A 16329-nucleotide genomic window follows, 5' to 3' on the forward strand; every position below is an offset into this window, starting at 1 on the left:
TGGATCGGATGTACCCCCTCTGGAAGGCTTTTCTGAAGCCCACAGAGGCTGCGCGCATCTTCCTGCAGCCTCTGCGGGCTTCGGAATGGCTGTGTCAGCCAAAAAACCTGCAACTTCCAGTTTCCTCTATGAAAACCAGAAGTGATGTTTTAATGCCTTATAAGGCATCCTGAGGCCTGGAAGCCCCTGAAGGACTTCCTCAGAACTCAGAATGCTTTATAAGAGCAAGAAACGTCACTTCTAATTTCCCAGAAGAAACTGAAAGTTGCTCTTCTTTTGGCCCAAATGGCCATTCTGAAGCCAAGGAGGCCATGGGCAGACACAGGTAACCTCCACGGGCCTCAGAAAACCCTCAGGACCCAGCCATACGCAGATTCGGTTGGGTTTAAAGGTTAACAGTTTCAGATAACCACAGGGGATTCCACAACAAAACCCCTATGAATACCGTGGCATGCCTATACAGATTGAGACTAATTATTCAGTTGGGTTCCAAGCACTTTTGGATGGCAGAAAATGCACTATAGCAAATCAATTTAAAAAACAAAGTTTCCTGTGATTTAAAAACAGCCTTGCTGACCTTTGTGATGTAAGATAAGAGTCATTAACAAGATAATCCATCAATCAGTCCTCCTCTATCATTGGCATCCTTCAGTCTAGGAAGACTGTGCTATCGCGCCCTGAAAAGTGGTTCTTGAACAGCGTCTAGTGTGGCTGAAAAGGCGAATTCGGGAGTGACAATTCCTTCCACACTGGGAGCAAATGTAGTCTGTCCCTGGTGTGTCTCCCTGGCTATGGGCCTTCCTTCTTTGCTTCTTTGGCTCAGTCTGTTGGGCAAGTGTCTCTTCAAACTGGGAGAGGCCAACCTGCAGAGCCTGCCTCCAAGCGAGATGCTCAGAGGCCAAGGTTTCCCACCTGTTGAGGTCCATTCCTAAGGCCTACAGATCCCTCTTGCAGATATCCTTGTATCGCAGCTGTGGTCTACCTGTAGGGCGCTTTCCCTGCATGAGTTCTCCATAGAGGAGATCCTTTGGGATCCAGCCATCATCCATTCTCACGACATGACCAAGCCAACGCAGGCGTCTCTGTTTCAGCAGAGCAGTGCAGCAGCTGGGATTCCAGCTCATTCCAGGACTGTGTTGTTTGGAACTTTGTCCTGCCAGGTGATACCGAGGATGTGTTGGAGGCAGCGCATGTGGAAAGCATTCAGTTTCCTGTCCTGTTGTGAGTGAAGAGTCCGTGACTCGCTGCAGTACAGAAGTGTACCCAAGATGCAAGCTCTGTAGACCTGGATCTTGGTATGTTCTGTCAGCTTCTTGTTGGACCAGACTCTCTTTGTGAGTCTGGAAAACGTGGTAGCTGCTTTACCGATGCGTTTGTTTAGCTCGGTATCGAGAGAAAGAGTGTCGGAGATCATTGAGCCAAGGTACACAAAGTCATGGACAACCTCCAGTTCATGTGCAGAGATTGTAATGCAGGGAGGTGAGTCCAAATCCTGAACCATGACCTGTGCTTTCTTCAGGCTGATTGTCAGTCCAAAATCTTGGCAGGCATTGCTAAAACGTTTCATGAGCTGCTGGAGATCTTTGGCAGAGTGGGTGGTGACAGCTGCATCGTCAGCAAAGAGGAAGTCACGCAGACATTTCAGCTGGACTTTGGACTTTGCTCTCAGTCTGGAGAGGTTGAAGAGCTTTCCGTCTGATCTGGTCTGGAGATAGATGCCTTCTGTTGCAGTTCCAAAGGCATGCTTCAGCAGAACAGCGAAGAAAATCCCAAACAAGGTTGGTGCAAGAACACAGCCCTGCTTCACGCCGCTTCGGATGTCAAAGGGGTCTGATGTGGAGCCATTGAAGACAACAGTGCCCTTCATGCCCTCGTGGAAAGACCTGATGATGCTGAGGAGCCTGGGTGGACATCTGATCTTGGGGAGAATCTTGAAGAGGCCATCCCTACTGACCAGGTCAAAAACCTTTGTGAGATCTATGAAGGCTATAAAGAGTGGCTGTCGTTGTTCCCTGCATTTCTCCTGCAGTTGTCTAAGGGAGAATACCATATCAGTGGTGGACCTGTTGGCTTGGAATCTGCACTGCAATTCTGGATAACGCTCTCTGCATGTACCTGGAACCTCTTTAGTGCATCACGGGCAAATAGCTTTCCTACAACGCTAAGGAGAGAGATGCCACGGTAGTTATTGCAGTCACCCCTGTTGCCTTTGTTCTTGTACAGCGTACAGTCCTCCTCCAAGAGCTTACAAAGAGCTGAGAGCTTACACTCAGCCCCTCCCTTCGCCAATGCAAAGCTATCACCTTTCTTTCAAGTGCTCAGGGGTCCTCTGGAGAGAGAAGGATTGATGAATTGTCAGCCAGCTGCCCTCTCTCTCTCTCTCTTTCTCTCTCATTAAGGAGGCTATTGTTAAAGGACTGTTCAGTTTTTTAAACTGATTTTAAAGGGGTGCATTTTTCCCCTTCTCCAGGGATCAGCACATTCCTTCTCATTTGCAGGGGCCATTTGTGTTGAGTCAAATCCGTGTATAAAAAATCCACGTATAAATAGGCTGGACCTGTATATGCTTTTAACAATGATAGTCAATGGAGCTTACTTCCAGGTAAGTGTGGCTAGGATTACAGCCTTTGGGATGTTTGGGGATATTTTCTTTAAACAGGTTAGAACTGCTTGGGAGGTTTAGGGTGCCTTGAAAAACATTTTGTGAAGAAGCATGGAAATCTGTCAGAGAAAAAAAGTTAATACAATAAGTTATAATTGTATATAATACAATTATATTGTATAACTTATAATTGAATATAATACAATCGTTATATATTGTAAGTCGTTCTGAGGACCCTTCAAGCAGGATATAAATCTTGGAAACTAACTTTACTAGGGTCTCTTAAGCCACACCACAGACAGTTTTTTGAAGTGCACCCTAAAGCTTGCATGTACCCCATCAGTAGTACATTTGCCTTTTTTAACAGCCAATCCTCATTGCCTCCACACCAAATAATGATATGAGACATCAAATGTGGTCAGCATGGTCACAACATTATTGACACAAAATAAAAATCATTCTGCAGTGAGTTCTGTCTTGTGCTGCTAACCTAACCAGTTTCATTTGGTGACCGCTGGTTCTAGTACTGTGAAAGGGGAAAAACACTGTATCCACTCTCTCAGTCTCAATAATCTCCCCACTAATAACTTTTTTCAAAGCTAAGCATTCTAGCACTGGGCATTCTTGCACTGGGACCAGTGCAAGTTCTTGTCCATACCTTGGACAGCACAGAACTCATCAGGACAAATGAAGTGCTTTTGAATGTTCTCAAATTTTTGTGCCTATTATACACATATTTGTCCTGCTGAAATCAGTGGAGCACCTGTGCTTTGCAGTCTGGGGTAGGACTGAACCCTTCAAAAGCTCCAATACACAAAGCTGCAGGAAGAGCTCTCCGCTTTTCAGAGCTTTGTGATGCATGAGCATATGGCAAAGGATTCTAATTGAACATATTTTGTTCTGGATTATTGTGTTGGGTTTATAGCAGACATCAATTCAGAGGTCTGAAAGCAGTTGACATTTCCTTTCCACCTGCAGTTAAGGTGGTGATAGCATTTTGAAGTTGCCATTATAGTTCCTTTCACATTTATCATTACTAAGGCAGAGTGCAGAGCTATGCAAGGATATATACACAAGACAATATATTTTTACTTTTAGGGCCTTGACCAGCGAAGATACAAAGAGATGTTCCTCTGATTGGCTTACTAAAAATGTTTTGTTTGCTATTTGTTTTTTTCTTCAGAATTGCCATGGTTCTATATTTTCTTCCATCATTCATTTTCAGCCAAGTACCACTTGTCTTCAATGAACAAAATTAAATCCAGATGCATTTGGCAGATACTAGCCCTTTAGACGCATTCTGAATGTGTATAGGCTGAACACATGGAGAAGAGAGACGTATACTCATTATCCTTCATCTGACCTCCACACATTGTGTGTACTAGAGCTAAATATAGGGGGGCCATTTCTGCAGATTCAGTTATTCGCTGATCAGATCAACCCTCCCCCATGTGCCCCCTCCAGAGGCGAAGGCAGCAGAGCTCACATCACGTCCGGGGGGGCCTGGACTGCAGGGATGGGCTTTAACCCGTATCTGCGGTTTCAGCTATCCGCAGGAGGTTTCAGAATAGAACCCCCACAGATGAGAAGGCACCCCATATGTTTACATTAGAAAATGTATAAAGCTGCAAATTCTCCTGGGCATAGATAGGCCGACTGCAGTTATTATAACCTCCAGTATTAACTTCTGTAATAGATTTCATGTGGAGCTGCTATTGAAGGCTGTCCAAAAACAGTGGTGGGTTCAGAATGCAACTGATAGACTACTGACTAGAACCAGTAATTGAAAACACATCTTGCCAGTGCTCAAAGATTTGCACTGGCTTCCAGTCCATTTCTGATCACAACTGTAATGTTTATAGTACAGTGGTGCCTCGCATAACGAAATTAATCCGTTCCGCAAGTCCTTTCGTTATGCGAGTTTTTCGTTTTGCGAAGCGCGTTTTCCCATAGGAGTGCATAGGAGTGCATAGGAGTGCATAGGAGTTTTCCCATAGAGTTTTCCCATAGGAGTTTAGGCTTCACTAGGAGGCAGCAATCCCTCCCTTCACCAGGAGCCCCAGCAAGGGGGAAAGAATGGAGACGGTGATAATCACTGCCATTTACGGTGGCCTTCTTTCAAGTGCTCAGGGGGAAGGGAGGAGTGAAACCTGCAGAGAGAATGATTGATGGATTGTCAGCTGGCTGCCCTCTCTGGCATTATTAAAGGACTGTTTTCCTTTAATTTAAAGGGCCCTTCTCATCAGCTTTGAGATAGAAAAATCTGTGGATACTTAGGTTATACCTGTAATCACTTGTATGACTGTCTCTCTGCAACAGTAAAAAGCAGTTTTTCAAACTGTGATTCTAAAGGGGTGCATTTTCCCCCTTCTCCAGGGATCAGCACATTCCTTCGCATTTGCAGGGGGCCATTCGTGTTGAGTCAAAAAATCAGTGTACATGTCTGAACCTGTACTCAATACATGACTTGCATATAGAACATTGATTTTCAACCTTTTCTTATCATGGCACGCTGGCAAAGCACTAAAATTATCAGGGCACACCACCAGATTTTTTTGTGTTTTTTTTTTAAATTGCCAAGACACGTAGCACTGCCAGCAGGGGGATTGCATCCCTCAGTGGTCCAACTAACAAATGACGCTCCCCTAAACTTCTGCAGCACACCTGCAGACCATCTGCGGCACACCAGTATACCAGGGCACAGTGGTTGAAAATGGCTGATATAGAATGATGAACATCTAGAGTCTAAATGTAACTGTAAATGTTTACGCTTGGGGATTTTCAGGAGTCAGCTATGGACCCCTCAGGAGAACATACACTCTTAGCCAGTGCCCACCTGCACAAACCCCTGATGCTGCCTTTACCAGGGAAATTCATCTGCTGCCTACATTGTTATCTTTTGTACCCCACAAATAACTTTTTATTGGTCCAGGCTTTTTTGAGTTTCAAAGTGTGTGTGTGTGTGTGTGTGTGTGTGTGTGTGTGTGTGTGTGTGTGTGTGTGTTTTAAACTGCTGCTTAAGTGTTGCTTTGACTGGATGTTTGTATTTTTCAGTTGCATTTTTTATAGTTATATTGTTTTGTTTTCCTTTGTAAAACACCCTGGAAATTTGATTGAAAAGTGGTATTAAAATATTTTATATTAAAATAATATTTTATACATAATAAGATACATAGTTTTATTTTATACATTTGAACCCCTCCTTTCTTCCAAGATGTGGACACCAAGATGGTGTACATAAAATCAATTATAAAACACTATAAAAACAATGCAGAAATTGCAAAAAACCAGAGGCAGCAAAAATGCCTTTTTTTCTACCATTGCAAAAAATATGTGATTTAGGGCATTTGTGATTGGCTCCCCCAAGACTTCTTATTTAATTAGAAGCAGCATAGAGGAGGGCTAATTTGTCGGGGTATTGGGGTTCAGGGAGTGTTTTTAATCCTTTATTCCAAACCATTTTCCCACCTAAGGTGTCCCCTCCCTGAAGCTGATATTAGCCATGGAGGGAGGGAGAAAAAGACTCTATAGTCACCAGCAGTTTCAGCGGTGGGGAGGGTAATTTAAAGTCATAGAAACAGCATGAAATGACAAGATAACTCTGCAATAGCAGCTTGATTCTAAAATCCGAATCACTTGCTTTTCATGAAAATGCACCCGGGAAATATTATCATAGATCTCCCACATCATGCATAGTTCAGTCTTCAGTGGAGGAAAGCTAAATTTCTCCCTTAAGTTTTTGGCAAGTGAGTTATGTCGTATGGGGCGCAAGGAGCACATGACAGCATGAGAGAGAGAGAGAGAGAGAGAGAATAACTGCTTAACAAATAGTTATATTTATTTTCCTTTGGTCCTTGAAAGAAATAGCAAAGGAAATCAATTAAAAACTGAAAGCTATGCACAATCACTATATACTATGTGCAGAGCCCAATTCTCCTTAACTTTTAACATAAATAATTCCCTGTTTGCTAGCAAAGGTCACAATTGTTTGATGCTTGTACAAAAGCGAACACTTCTGCTTCCTGGGGAATCATTAGTCTGAAAAAGAATGGAATACAAACTTGCAGAAAAGCTTGAGTTATTCCTTTATCATAGGGAGTTGAATGAAATTGTTTAACATTTAAAAGATACAGAAACTTTGCTGGGAAGGTGACACTTCAAGCCCATCTCTTTATGTAGTTTTATTGTACATCCATCCCATAAGAACATAAAGATAAAAAAAAAAGTAGGCGTGAAAATTTTAAAAGGTTACAAGACTTTCAGTTGAAACTGAAGTCATGACTAACATGCAACAGAAGGCACAATAACAGTTGCTGCAAATCTTTTTTGTTGTGGTTCTTGGATAACAAGTTGCTATCATACACACATATAGTACAGCATTCATACTACCATAACTTATAATAGGTGACAAACTTGGATAATTTCAAAGTTCATGCAAAACACAAAATTTTGTTCAAGGAAATTTGTTATGTAGCCCCTATGTATTCTGGATCAGCTGGATCCAAAAAGGAATACAGAATGGCAGGGAGAACACTACTGTACCAAATACAGCCAAAATGCCTGATCTAGGAGTCACTAAGAGAATGTGTACAGACACATATATTTATAGATTTTAACATAATTTATGTTATGCATCAGTAATGGCTATCAGAAAAAGTTAGGCAGGAGGACAGGTGAATTGAAAGACAATCTTAAAAAGTCAAGGAAGAAATAGATAATCCATGTTCAGAATGATTAATGCATTATATGCACTAAAATTTTATGCTAGCCATTACAATTCCGTGCATGATTTCTCCGAAGCAAGTCTCACTGTGCTCAGTGAGCTTTACTCCTAGGTAAGGGTGCATACCATGTTTTCCTGAAAAGAAGACCTACCCCGAAAATAAGACCTAGTGTTTTTTTTTGAAAATTGCTGAAATATAAGACCTACCCCGAAAATAAGACCCAGTTGTGATAAGGGTCAGGAAGGGGGGGCGGGAGGGGTCATCGGGCAGTGCGGATGGACAACATGACTGGGAATGCTGCACACCTGCGCGCCACCTAGAAAGCGCCTACTGTGCTGCCTTGGGCAGAGGACGCTGAGGAGGAGCTGAGGCGGGAAGCAACAAGCGAGGCAACCCTCCCTACCGGGCTCTGAAGCTCTCCACACATTCCAGGGAGTAAATGGGACTATAACTATAGAACTATAAAGGCACTGACTTCTGAGTAGGCAGGCAGGCAGGGATCCTCCTGGGCGCTTAGGGAACACCCTCTCCACACCTTCCAGGGATTAAGTCCCATTAACTATAAAGGAACTGACTTCTGAGTAGATAGGCAGGCAGGGATCCTCTTGGGCACTTAGGGGACACCCTCTCCACGCCTTCCAGGGAGTAAGTCCCATTAACTATAAAGGGACTGACTGCTGAGTAGACAGGCAGGCATCCTCCTGGGTGCTGAGGGGATATTTTTGTATGGTATATTTTGGTACATGAATGATTGTGAATTGTTGTACATTAAAAAAAAAAAAAAAATTAGACCTATCCCCAAAATAAGACCTAGTGTGTTTTTTTGAGCCAAAAAAAATATAAGACAGTGTCTTATTTTCAGATAAACACGATATGATTGCTAGCTAATGTACCAATCCTTTTCGGACACTATGCCAACATCAGGCAAACAGAGGTGTGATGTCTGCCATATCCTATGCTTGTCCTGACAACACCATACGTGCTGGACCAATGCCAGTGCAAAAAGAGCCAAATGACAAGCACGTCCTGGCAAAGCAATGATGGGACCGCCTTTCCTAGTAACATCCCCAGTCTCTATGAAAATACCAACATAGCCTGCAGTGGCATAGCTAGTTGGGGTGCAAAGCACTAAATTCTGCAGGAAGCCTCATTGCAGCATGCAAGCGGTCTCTCACCCTTCCCGTTGGAGCCATTCCAGGTGGGGAGAGCAAAACAGAGGCAAATGCATGATAGCAGAAACATAATGGTTTCATTACTGTGCCACAGTTGTAGAGCCATAGAATCAGAGCTCCATTGTGAACACAGGTTCATTGTGAACACAGGTTCCCATCACCGAGCAACTGAAAAGTAGGTCATAGCTAAACATGTCGAATAGGTTCATTTACCATGAAAGAAGGGTGGAAAGGCTGTAAAAATAGTCACCACTGGAGCTGGATCCTGATAAATAGCCCAAGTGTGACCCAGAGGGAAGAAGCTCCCCCCCCCCCCCCAGTGTGCTCTGATCTCCAGCTGATCCCAAACTTTTCTAGCAGGTCAGTTGTCCTAGGAGGAATCAGGTGGGGTGTGGAACAGCCAGAAGGCTGTTATGCACTTGTTGTAGCATATGGTATTTAACAATTTAGTAAGTTGCTTAAGGGCCCAATCCTGTCCAACTTCCTAGCACTGATGCAACTATGCCATCAGGGTGTGTGCTGAATCCTGTGGTAGTGGGGCAGTCATAGAGTTCTCCTCAAAGTCAGGGAACATTTATTCCCTTTCCTTGGAGCTACACTGCGACTGCATCAGCGCTGGAAAGTTGGATAGGACTAAGCCATCATTTGCATTTTTGCACAAACTGTTTAAAATAGATTTGTCCAAATGAAATATCATTACCCCCCCCCCCCCGGCAAGTTAATTCACTGTTTCCTTCCAAAACAACGTCATGCTACATTCAAACAGTAGGCAAACCACTCAGATTGAACCTTACCTGGCAGAAAAAGTGGGGGTTATTTTCCTTGTTGTAGTCATATTGGTCTCTATTTTTTTAGAAAACTAAAAGATAGAAACCCCTAAGGTCAATTTCCAGAGAAGACCATCCATATGAACTTTGCAAGGGCACAATTAAGGAGGAGTAATGATGACAGTTTAAAAAACTAATGATACTCAGTAGATAAGACTTGATGGATTTTAGCATTCCTGGTGAAAATACATGTTTGGTGATCTAGAGGAAAATTAGCAGCTTTCCTGTCTTTAAATATGCTGCCTGTCATGGACCTTTTCACAGGGAAGCTTCAGCCAATGTTTTAATGGTGGTAACAGAGTATAGGAGAAAAGGCGGAGAATGACACAGAACAGGCAAAAGTGTTGACAGGTAAAGTGTGCCATCTGGGGCATAAATAAGCAAGTCTTACAGTTCAGTTCTTGGGAGTAGCTAGCATACGTCTTCTTTACATAAGACATTTGGAAAAGAAAAGAAATCTGTGTCTGGCCCTCAGACTGTTATTATTACTATCAACAAACTTCTGAAGGGGAGAAAACGTATTTACTATATCCTGTTGCTGCAGTACATTCATGGCTGTCACTCAATGTCTTTTGGCTCCTGGCAAAAATTAGGGGCCCTGGTATAGTGCCATGTTGTCCTTTCCTTACCCCACAACCTATTTGTCCCTGTCACTGGCACAAAGAAATATATAGTGCAAATACATGCAAATATAGTGCAAATTTGCACAAACATAGTGCAAATACCTTACAAATATGATGATTCCACCGTGTGAATCCCTGTACTTGGGAAGTTTCTGGACACTTTGCTGTTGGTTATTTTAACAGTGTTCAAAAGGACTGGAAGCTGGGAGAGAACATAGTTTGAACAACAGTTCTGTTAAGTCCTGTTCTGAAAAGAGCAGATAAAGAATATTGCAATGGATGTTTTATAATGGCTTGTGGTTGACTGTCAACCCAATCCTATTGGACTGCCCCATTGCCAGCACTGCAGTCCTGATCCTGAAGATTCAGTGCCAGTTCTCTGCTGGCACTGAGCGTTGCAAACATGCCATGAGGCACGCCCACAACACTCAGCACCAGGTCAGTGCTGGTGCTGGCTCAGCGCCTGTTCACTCTTAGTTAGCACTGGCCAGAGGCCAGCCGCAAACTACCTGGAGCAAGGGATGAGCTCCAAGCAGCAAACAGGTTAGTCGGGATGGGGGAAGGTCTTCCGAGCAGGGGGAAGGCGATGGGGGGACGAAACAAGCCAGGAGGTGGCTCCACCAGATCCAGAACCCTGCATTGGGTCTCACAGCCTGACATGGAGCCTCTCAACTCTGCACTGGCTTACGCAGGGGACGGGCACAAATGTCCCCTTTCCCTGAGGAGCCGCTGGCAGCTGCCTGGCGCACTCAGAATGCAGCAGTCGCTGTTTTGGCAGCTCATGTTTGAGCTGTGACTGCCCTATGGCAGTTGCAAATGGCGCTCCAGCAGCATGCAGTCATGTTTGCAGAAGCATAGTGGGAAGACCAGAGCCTACCTGCACATGATATACACAGAGTGGATCCTACCCACATTGGACTACACACAGTGGATCTACAAAGACCTGCTGAGGCAGGTAAGATGGTGGAGGAGGTGGAGTGGGGTGGGAGTAGGGCAGAACGGGGAGGTGAGCAGGTGGGGGTGGGTGAATTTGATTTGTGAAGGGGATGAGTTTGGGCCCAATCTCACAACACACATCCAAATAGATTTGCACCAGCAATTTTGCTGACACAGATCCGAGTAGGCTCCCCAGTGACACGAAGGCTTATGCCCACGTAAGGGAATGAAGACTTTTTGGCACTGCTGCATCAGTGGATGGGGAGGAAAGGGTAGGATTGGGCTCTGTTAAGACTCACACATAAAAATCCTTGTAAAGTAAAATGCAGAACTGAAATTCAAATGTGTTTAAAATGTATTGTCTGACTATTAATAAGAAAATTTGCATTTATAGGGCAAAAAAAAACAAAACAACCAGGAGCATTCCTTTATATTTTCTTGTCAGCATCTACCACTTACTGTTATCTCAAGTAATAGCAGCATTCTGTCTTTCTTTTCGTGGTGGCAGTGGCGTAACTAGAGGGCTGGCGGGGCACTATGTTTTGCAGGGAGCCTCACCGCGGAGTGCAATGGGCCCCTCCCCTTGGGAGCCATTCACCTCCGTTTAGCCTCACTGCAGCATGCAAGTGGATCCTCCTCTCTCCTTTGGAGCAATTTGGGCGGGGGGGGGGGGCGAAACAGAGGCAAATGGCTCCCAAGGGGAGGGGGAGGGTCCGCTTGCACACTGCGGGGAGGATCCCTGCAAAACTTAGTGCCCTGCTCCCCTCTAGCTACGCCAGTGCATGGTGGTCATGTCTTTAGACCAGAGCATGCCATCTTGTATGAGCCATAGTAGGCTTGATTACTTAGAAGCCAGTTGTAAAGTGGAAGAAATCTTAAAATAACTGTGACATGAACTTTGGAGGTGCAAATGTGAGTTCATTTTCTGATACTACATTTTTATCTAGCTGGTTGGCAACCTTCAGTCTCGAAAGACTATGGTATAAGCCTACAGCACCTGGTATTCCCAGGTGGTCTCCCATCCAAGTACTAACCAGGCCTGACCCTGCTTAGCTTCTGAGATCAGATGAGATCAGGCATCTGCAGGGGAACAGTTTTCATAATCAACTTTGCTTCCTGGTTAAAAAAAAACTTTTTAAAATACCTTTGAGAATGTCTTACTATTGTCTTGAAAAATGGCTGCCTTGGACAACAAAATTCCTGCCCATCACCCTTTTGAGTTTAAGGCAGCTTAAGCTGTCAAATATGTTTAGCTCAGAACTATAGCATCTGTATTAAAATTCAACTGCAATTTTCTGATCTAAATGATGAACTGTATGGAAAGAACAGATCAGTTTTTTGGCTTCATTCCAGACAGTAATGTAGTTATCCAAAATGCCATATTTGTAACAAAAGTTACTTCATATGAGCAGCCTCCATATTGCTGAACAAAACAATTTGTTCCCTTCTTTTGTACAGAAAAGCCTTTGTCAAGCATACAAGGTAAAAGCCCTGAAAAATTTCCATTGTGAAAAGAAATGCTGAAAGAGTTATTGCCCTACAAAGAAATGATCAAGAGCAACTATATTTTAAATTGGACAATAGTTGAGTAACTTTCCAAATGTCCAGGTAGATTGGTTTCAAACTTTGGGGAAAGAGTCATTTTTTTTTTTTTTTTCAATCTGGCCCCAAACTTTTAACATAAGAGTTTAAAATGGAAGCATTGAAAGACCATTAAGAATAGAAGGGGCCATAAAAAGTGTGGTGTATAGCTGGGATTTTCAGGAGTGAGTGTGCTCCTATTCTTGACAATGTCAAATAGGCACTCTGAAATTCTTTTCATCAGAGACGCCTTAGAAGCAAAAAGGCAAAAGACAAAAAAATATCTGCTCTGGCCATTGAAATCCAAGAGAATTAAACAAGCCGTGCTGGAATGCTATGTGGTAAACAGTTACCAATATCTGTAATAATACTACTATGGGTATTGTTTAAAATTCTTCTTATACGTCTGCCTTTCCACTGCATAATACGACAGCCATTCTACATGCACATGTAGACATAAAGAGCTGTTGCCTTGGAGATGAGGATGACTGTAAATGAGAGCTCTCACCACAGCCCCCCCAGCCTTCAGAAATGCATCCTTTTATTTCCACAGTTAATGTATTATTGACTTCAAATGGGAGATCCATACCTTTGCCATTCAGATTATAACATTTCCCAGTTATGCTCTCCTCTCTCAGTCTCTTTCCCTCTTACACACAAACTCACACACACATTTGTGTTTGTGGAGTGACTGATTCTGTGGTTCCCTGGAACTGCGTAATGGTGAACACTCTGAAGGAGCGTTACCTAGGTTTACCTTTGTGTAGAGCATAACACAGAAGTGACTTTGTTAAAATACATGTGTAGACATTAATTTGTGTGATGGCAACAAGTTTTCTTATCAGTAAAACTTGTGACACACCAGGCTGAGCACAGTCAGTCAGCCTAACAATGTCATCCACCAGATGCGTGAAAATCTTTTTTTTTTTTAAATTTGGGGCAGGGGGGCGGTGTGCGCATGACACGCACACACATGCATTTCCAGAAACATAGAACACAGGAAACTGTGCAGTTTTTTGATCTGTGTTTAACTTGGTAGGTAATTTTGTGCAGACGTGCTTGAAATACAAGAGTTTAGATAATACCTATATGAGGTTTGCCACGCATAGGAATCTGAAAGATTACGATCTGAGAAATACTCTAGTTTTGTTTAAATTTCAATGTCACCATCTAGTTTTTGTTTTATTCATTCTCACATTCATTGTTAATCTTCTCACATTTGTATCTGCTCAATACAAATAGTTCTGAACATCCTATAGGGGAGTAGTCCCAGTATATGCCAAAGTGGGGAGCCCAGATTTGCAAGACCTTAGAGAAGGGTGACACACAGATGTCCCACAGTGATACAGTCTGCCATTCCAATCAAAGGCCCTTAGTTAGCATGGTCTTGATTAGGGGAAGCCATGCCAACCTTCTGGAATAGCAGCAAGGAACCAAAATGATGAGTGACTGTTTTCATTTGCAAAATGAGGTCATTGGCAACAATACACAACCAGTGGAATTATGTATATGTTATATATCATTGGAAAGGTAATTTAATGCTGAGTGCAATGAAACAAACCACGCTGGAATATCAATGTTCTATCAAAGGGTATGGCCAATCAACCAGAAAACTTTTTATTTGTTTATTTAATAAATTTGATTTCGTCGGGGGGGGGGGGGGGCTACAAAATCTTCTTTGACCCCAGGGAGCAGATGTCTTAGCTATGCCAATGCTGCATTTTTCACTTTTTAATAAATCTGAGTGTGATGTCACTTCCGGAAGTGACAAAACTTCCAGGACATCGTTTTGCAATCAGCACCAGGCTACACATTCATTATGTTCACCATTGTGCACGACAACACAATTGTTCTCACAGGTTGTTTCTCACTGTTTAAACAAGACTTTTCAGTGAGAACCTGGGAAAGCTATTGTGTTATATTTTAGTAGATATAGGGCGCAATCCAAACCTTTAGATAGGGAGGTTTAGAAATGTGCTGTAAAGCTCGTTTGCACCTCCTTGAGGGAAAGCCAGGCCGGTGCTACAAAAAGACAGATGCCTCCACACCAGTTTCCCCTCAGCCACTTGTGTCAGCCCACCTGTGCTGACACAAGTGGAAAAGGTAGGCTGGGGGGTGGGGAGTTGGGGGGGAGGGAGAATGATGGGCAGCCCCAGGGGCAGGCGGATGAGGAGAGGGAGGCAGAGCTGGGATCCAGCAGTTATGCTGGATCCCAACCCCCGTCCCCGGGGAGAATGGAGCAGCTTCAAGCCACTCCGCTCTCCTCGGACTTGCGCCACCTCCTGAGGTGGCGCAAGTCCAAGGAGACCCATTGGGGCCAGCAGCCCTTACCCAAGGGTAAGGGGAAGAGTTTCCTAAGCTGCTGCTGGCCACAATCCTGCGCTGGATACAGCGCAAGCCTCCTGGCTTGCCTGTTCCAGCGCAAGTTAGGATTGCGCTCATGGTGTCCTGACTTGTGGGCTGACAAGTCTACGTGGTCTGAGTCGGACACTATGGATGCAATCCTAACCAACTTTTCAGCACTGACCTAGTGGCAGTGCAACCTCAAGGTAAGTTAACAAACATGCCCTTACCTTGAGGAGGCCCCCATGACTGCCTCCCCACTGCAGGATGCAATGCTTGTTGCATTGGCACAGCAATGTCAGTGTTGGAAAGTTTGTTAGGATTGCACCCATGTCTACTAAAACCGAGCAGTCTATCTCTCCTATGTTTTCATTGAAAAAGTCTTGTTTAAATAAGTACAGTGAGAACCTGTTAAATGTGATTCTTGCGCACTGTCTTCTTCTCAGCCTAACCTACCTCAAAGGGTTGTTGTGAGGATCAGACAAGGTGGAATGTGCACAACAGCCTGCGCTTGTATCCTGGAGTTTGGGATACAAATGGGATGATAAAGCAACACAGATTGAATATAAATGTGTTATTCTAAATGTTATGTGTTTTTAACCATCAAAATTTTGTGCCTTTTTATAGCTGGCCACTGTGGCACTCCAGATCTCATAGTCAATGGTCAAGTAATTGGAGAAAATTATGGCTACAGAGACACGGTTGTATACCAGTGCAATCCTGGCTTTCGACTAATTGGGTCTTCTGTACGAATATGCCAGCAAGATCACAACTGGTCTGGTCAGCTACCATCCTGTGTGCGTAAGTAAGCATGGCAGAAGTTATGGTGTACTCCTGTGACATGCGTGCTACTTTTCTAGTTTGATGAAGGGCAGTTATTGTATGAAGAATGGGTTGTCTTCATTTTAGGAAATTTGCATTCCATCTCCCTCTGTAGTCTGAAGTTCCAGGGGAACCCTGGAATGAGGGAGGCTGTTTCTGGAATGTAGATTCAGTCTACATCTCCTGATATAGCATATACAGGTGGGACCTTGGTATCCACTGATTTGGTATCCACTGATTTGACTTGCCACTGATACGAAGATCCACCTTGAAATGGCTTGTAGTAAGGAAAAAAAGCACCAAAATCCAATTTCCCACCTTCGTGCTGTTAAATAATTATTTCATTCCACTTGTTGTTGGCATCCTTTAGTCTCGGAAGACTATGGTATTGCGCTTTGAATGGTGGTTCTGGAACAGAGTGTCCTCTCCAGTGCACAAAGCCTGGGTAGAGTAGATATGGAGGATAGACTGTTACCCATGCAGCAAATCCCCCCTCTCCACGTCGCTGAAATGGTCCAGTGGAAAGGCAGAAGCCAGTACGGTTGGTTCCAGCGGCGTTGCAGGAGTTGCCAGAATATGACTGTGTTCAGCCATGAACTGCCTCAGGGACTCCGGTTCCAGATTTTGCCTCGAGGTTGATTCTTGAAGCCTCTTCCATAACTGGATATAGCCACAAGGCAGTGGAGGTTTGGGATCACT

General features: G+C 43.8%; 1 protein-coding gene and 1 pseudogene across 1 annotated transcript in view; one reads left to right on the plus strand and one right to left on the minus strand.

The window, feature by feature from the left end:
* CSMD3 (CUB and Sushi multiple domains 3) overlaps positions 1–16329 on the plus strand; it is a 710986-nt gene that overhangs the window by 624773 nt on the left and 69884 nt on the right. The window contains exon 55 of the mRNA XM_066624387.1: positions 15436–15609. Coding sequence (XP_066480484.1) covers positions 15436–15609 — 174 coding nt within the window. The remainder of the gene's footprint in view (positions 1–15435; positions 15610–16329) is intronic.
* Positions 11870–11989, minus strand: LOC136650498 (5S ribosomal RNA; annotated as a pseudogene).

The sequence above is a fragment of the Tiliqua scincoides genome, chromosome 4, assembly GCF_035046505.1.
Source record: "Tiliqua scincoides isolate rTilSci1 chromosome 4, rTilSci1.hap2, whole genome shotgun sequence".
Lineage (NCBI taxonomy): Eukaryota > Metazoa > Chordata > Lepidosauria > Squamata > Scincidae > Tiliqua > Tiliqua scincoides.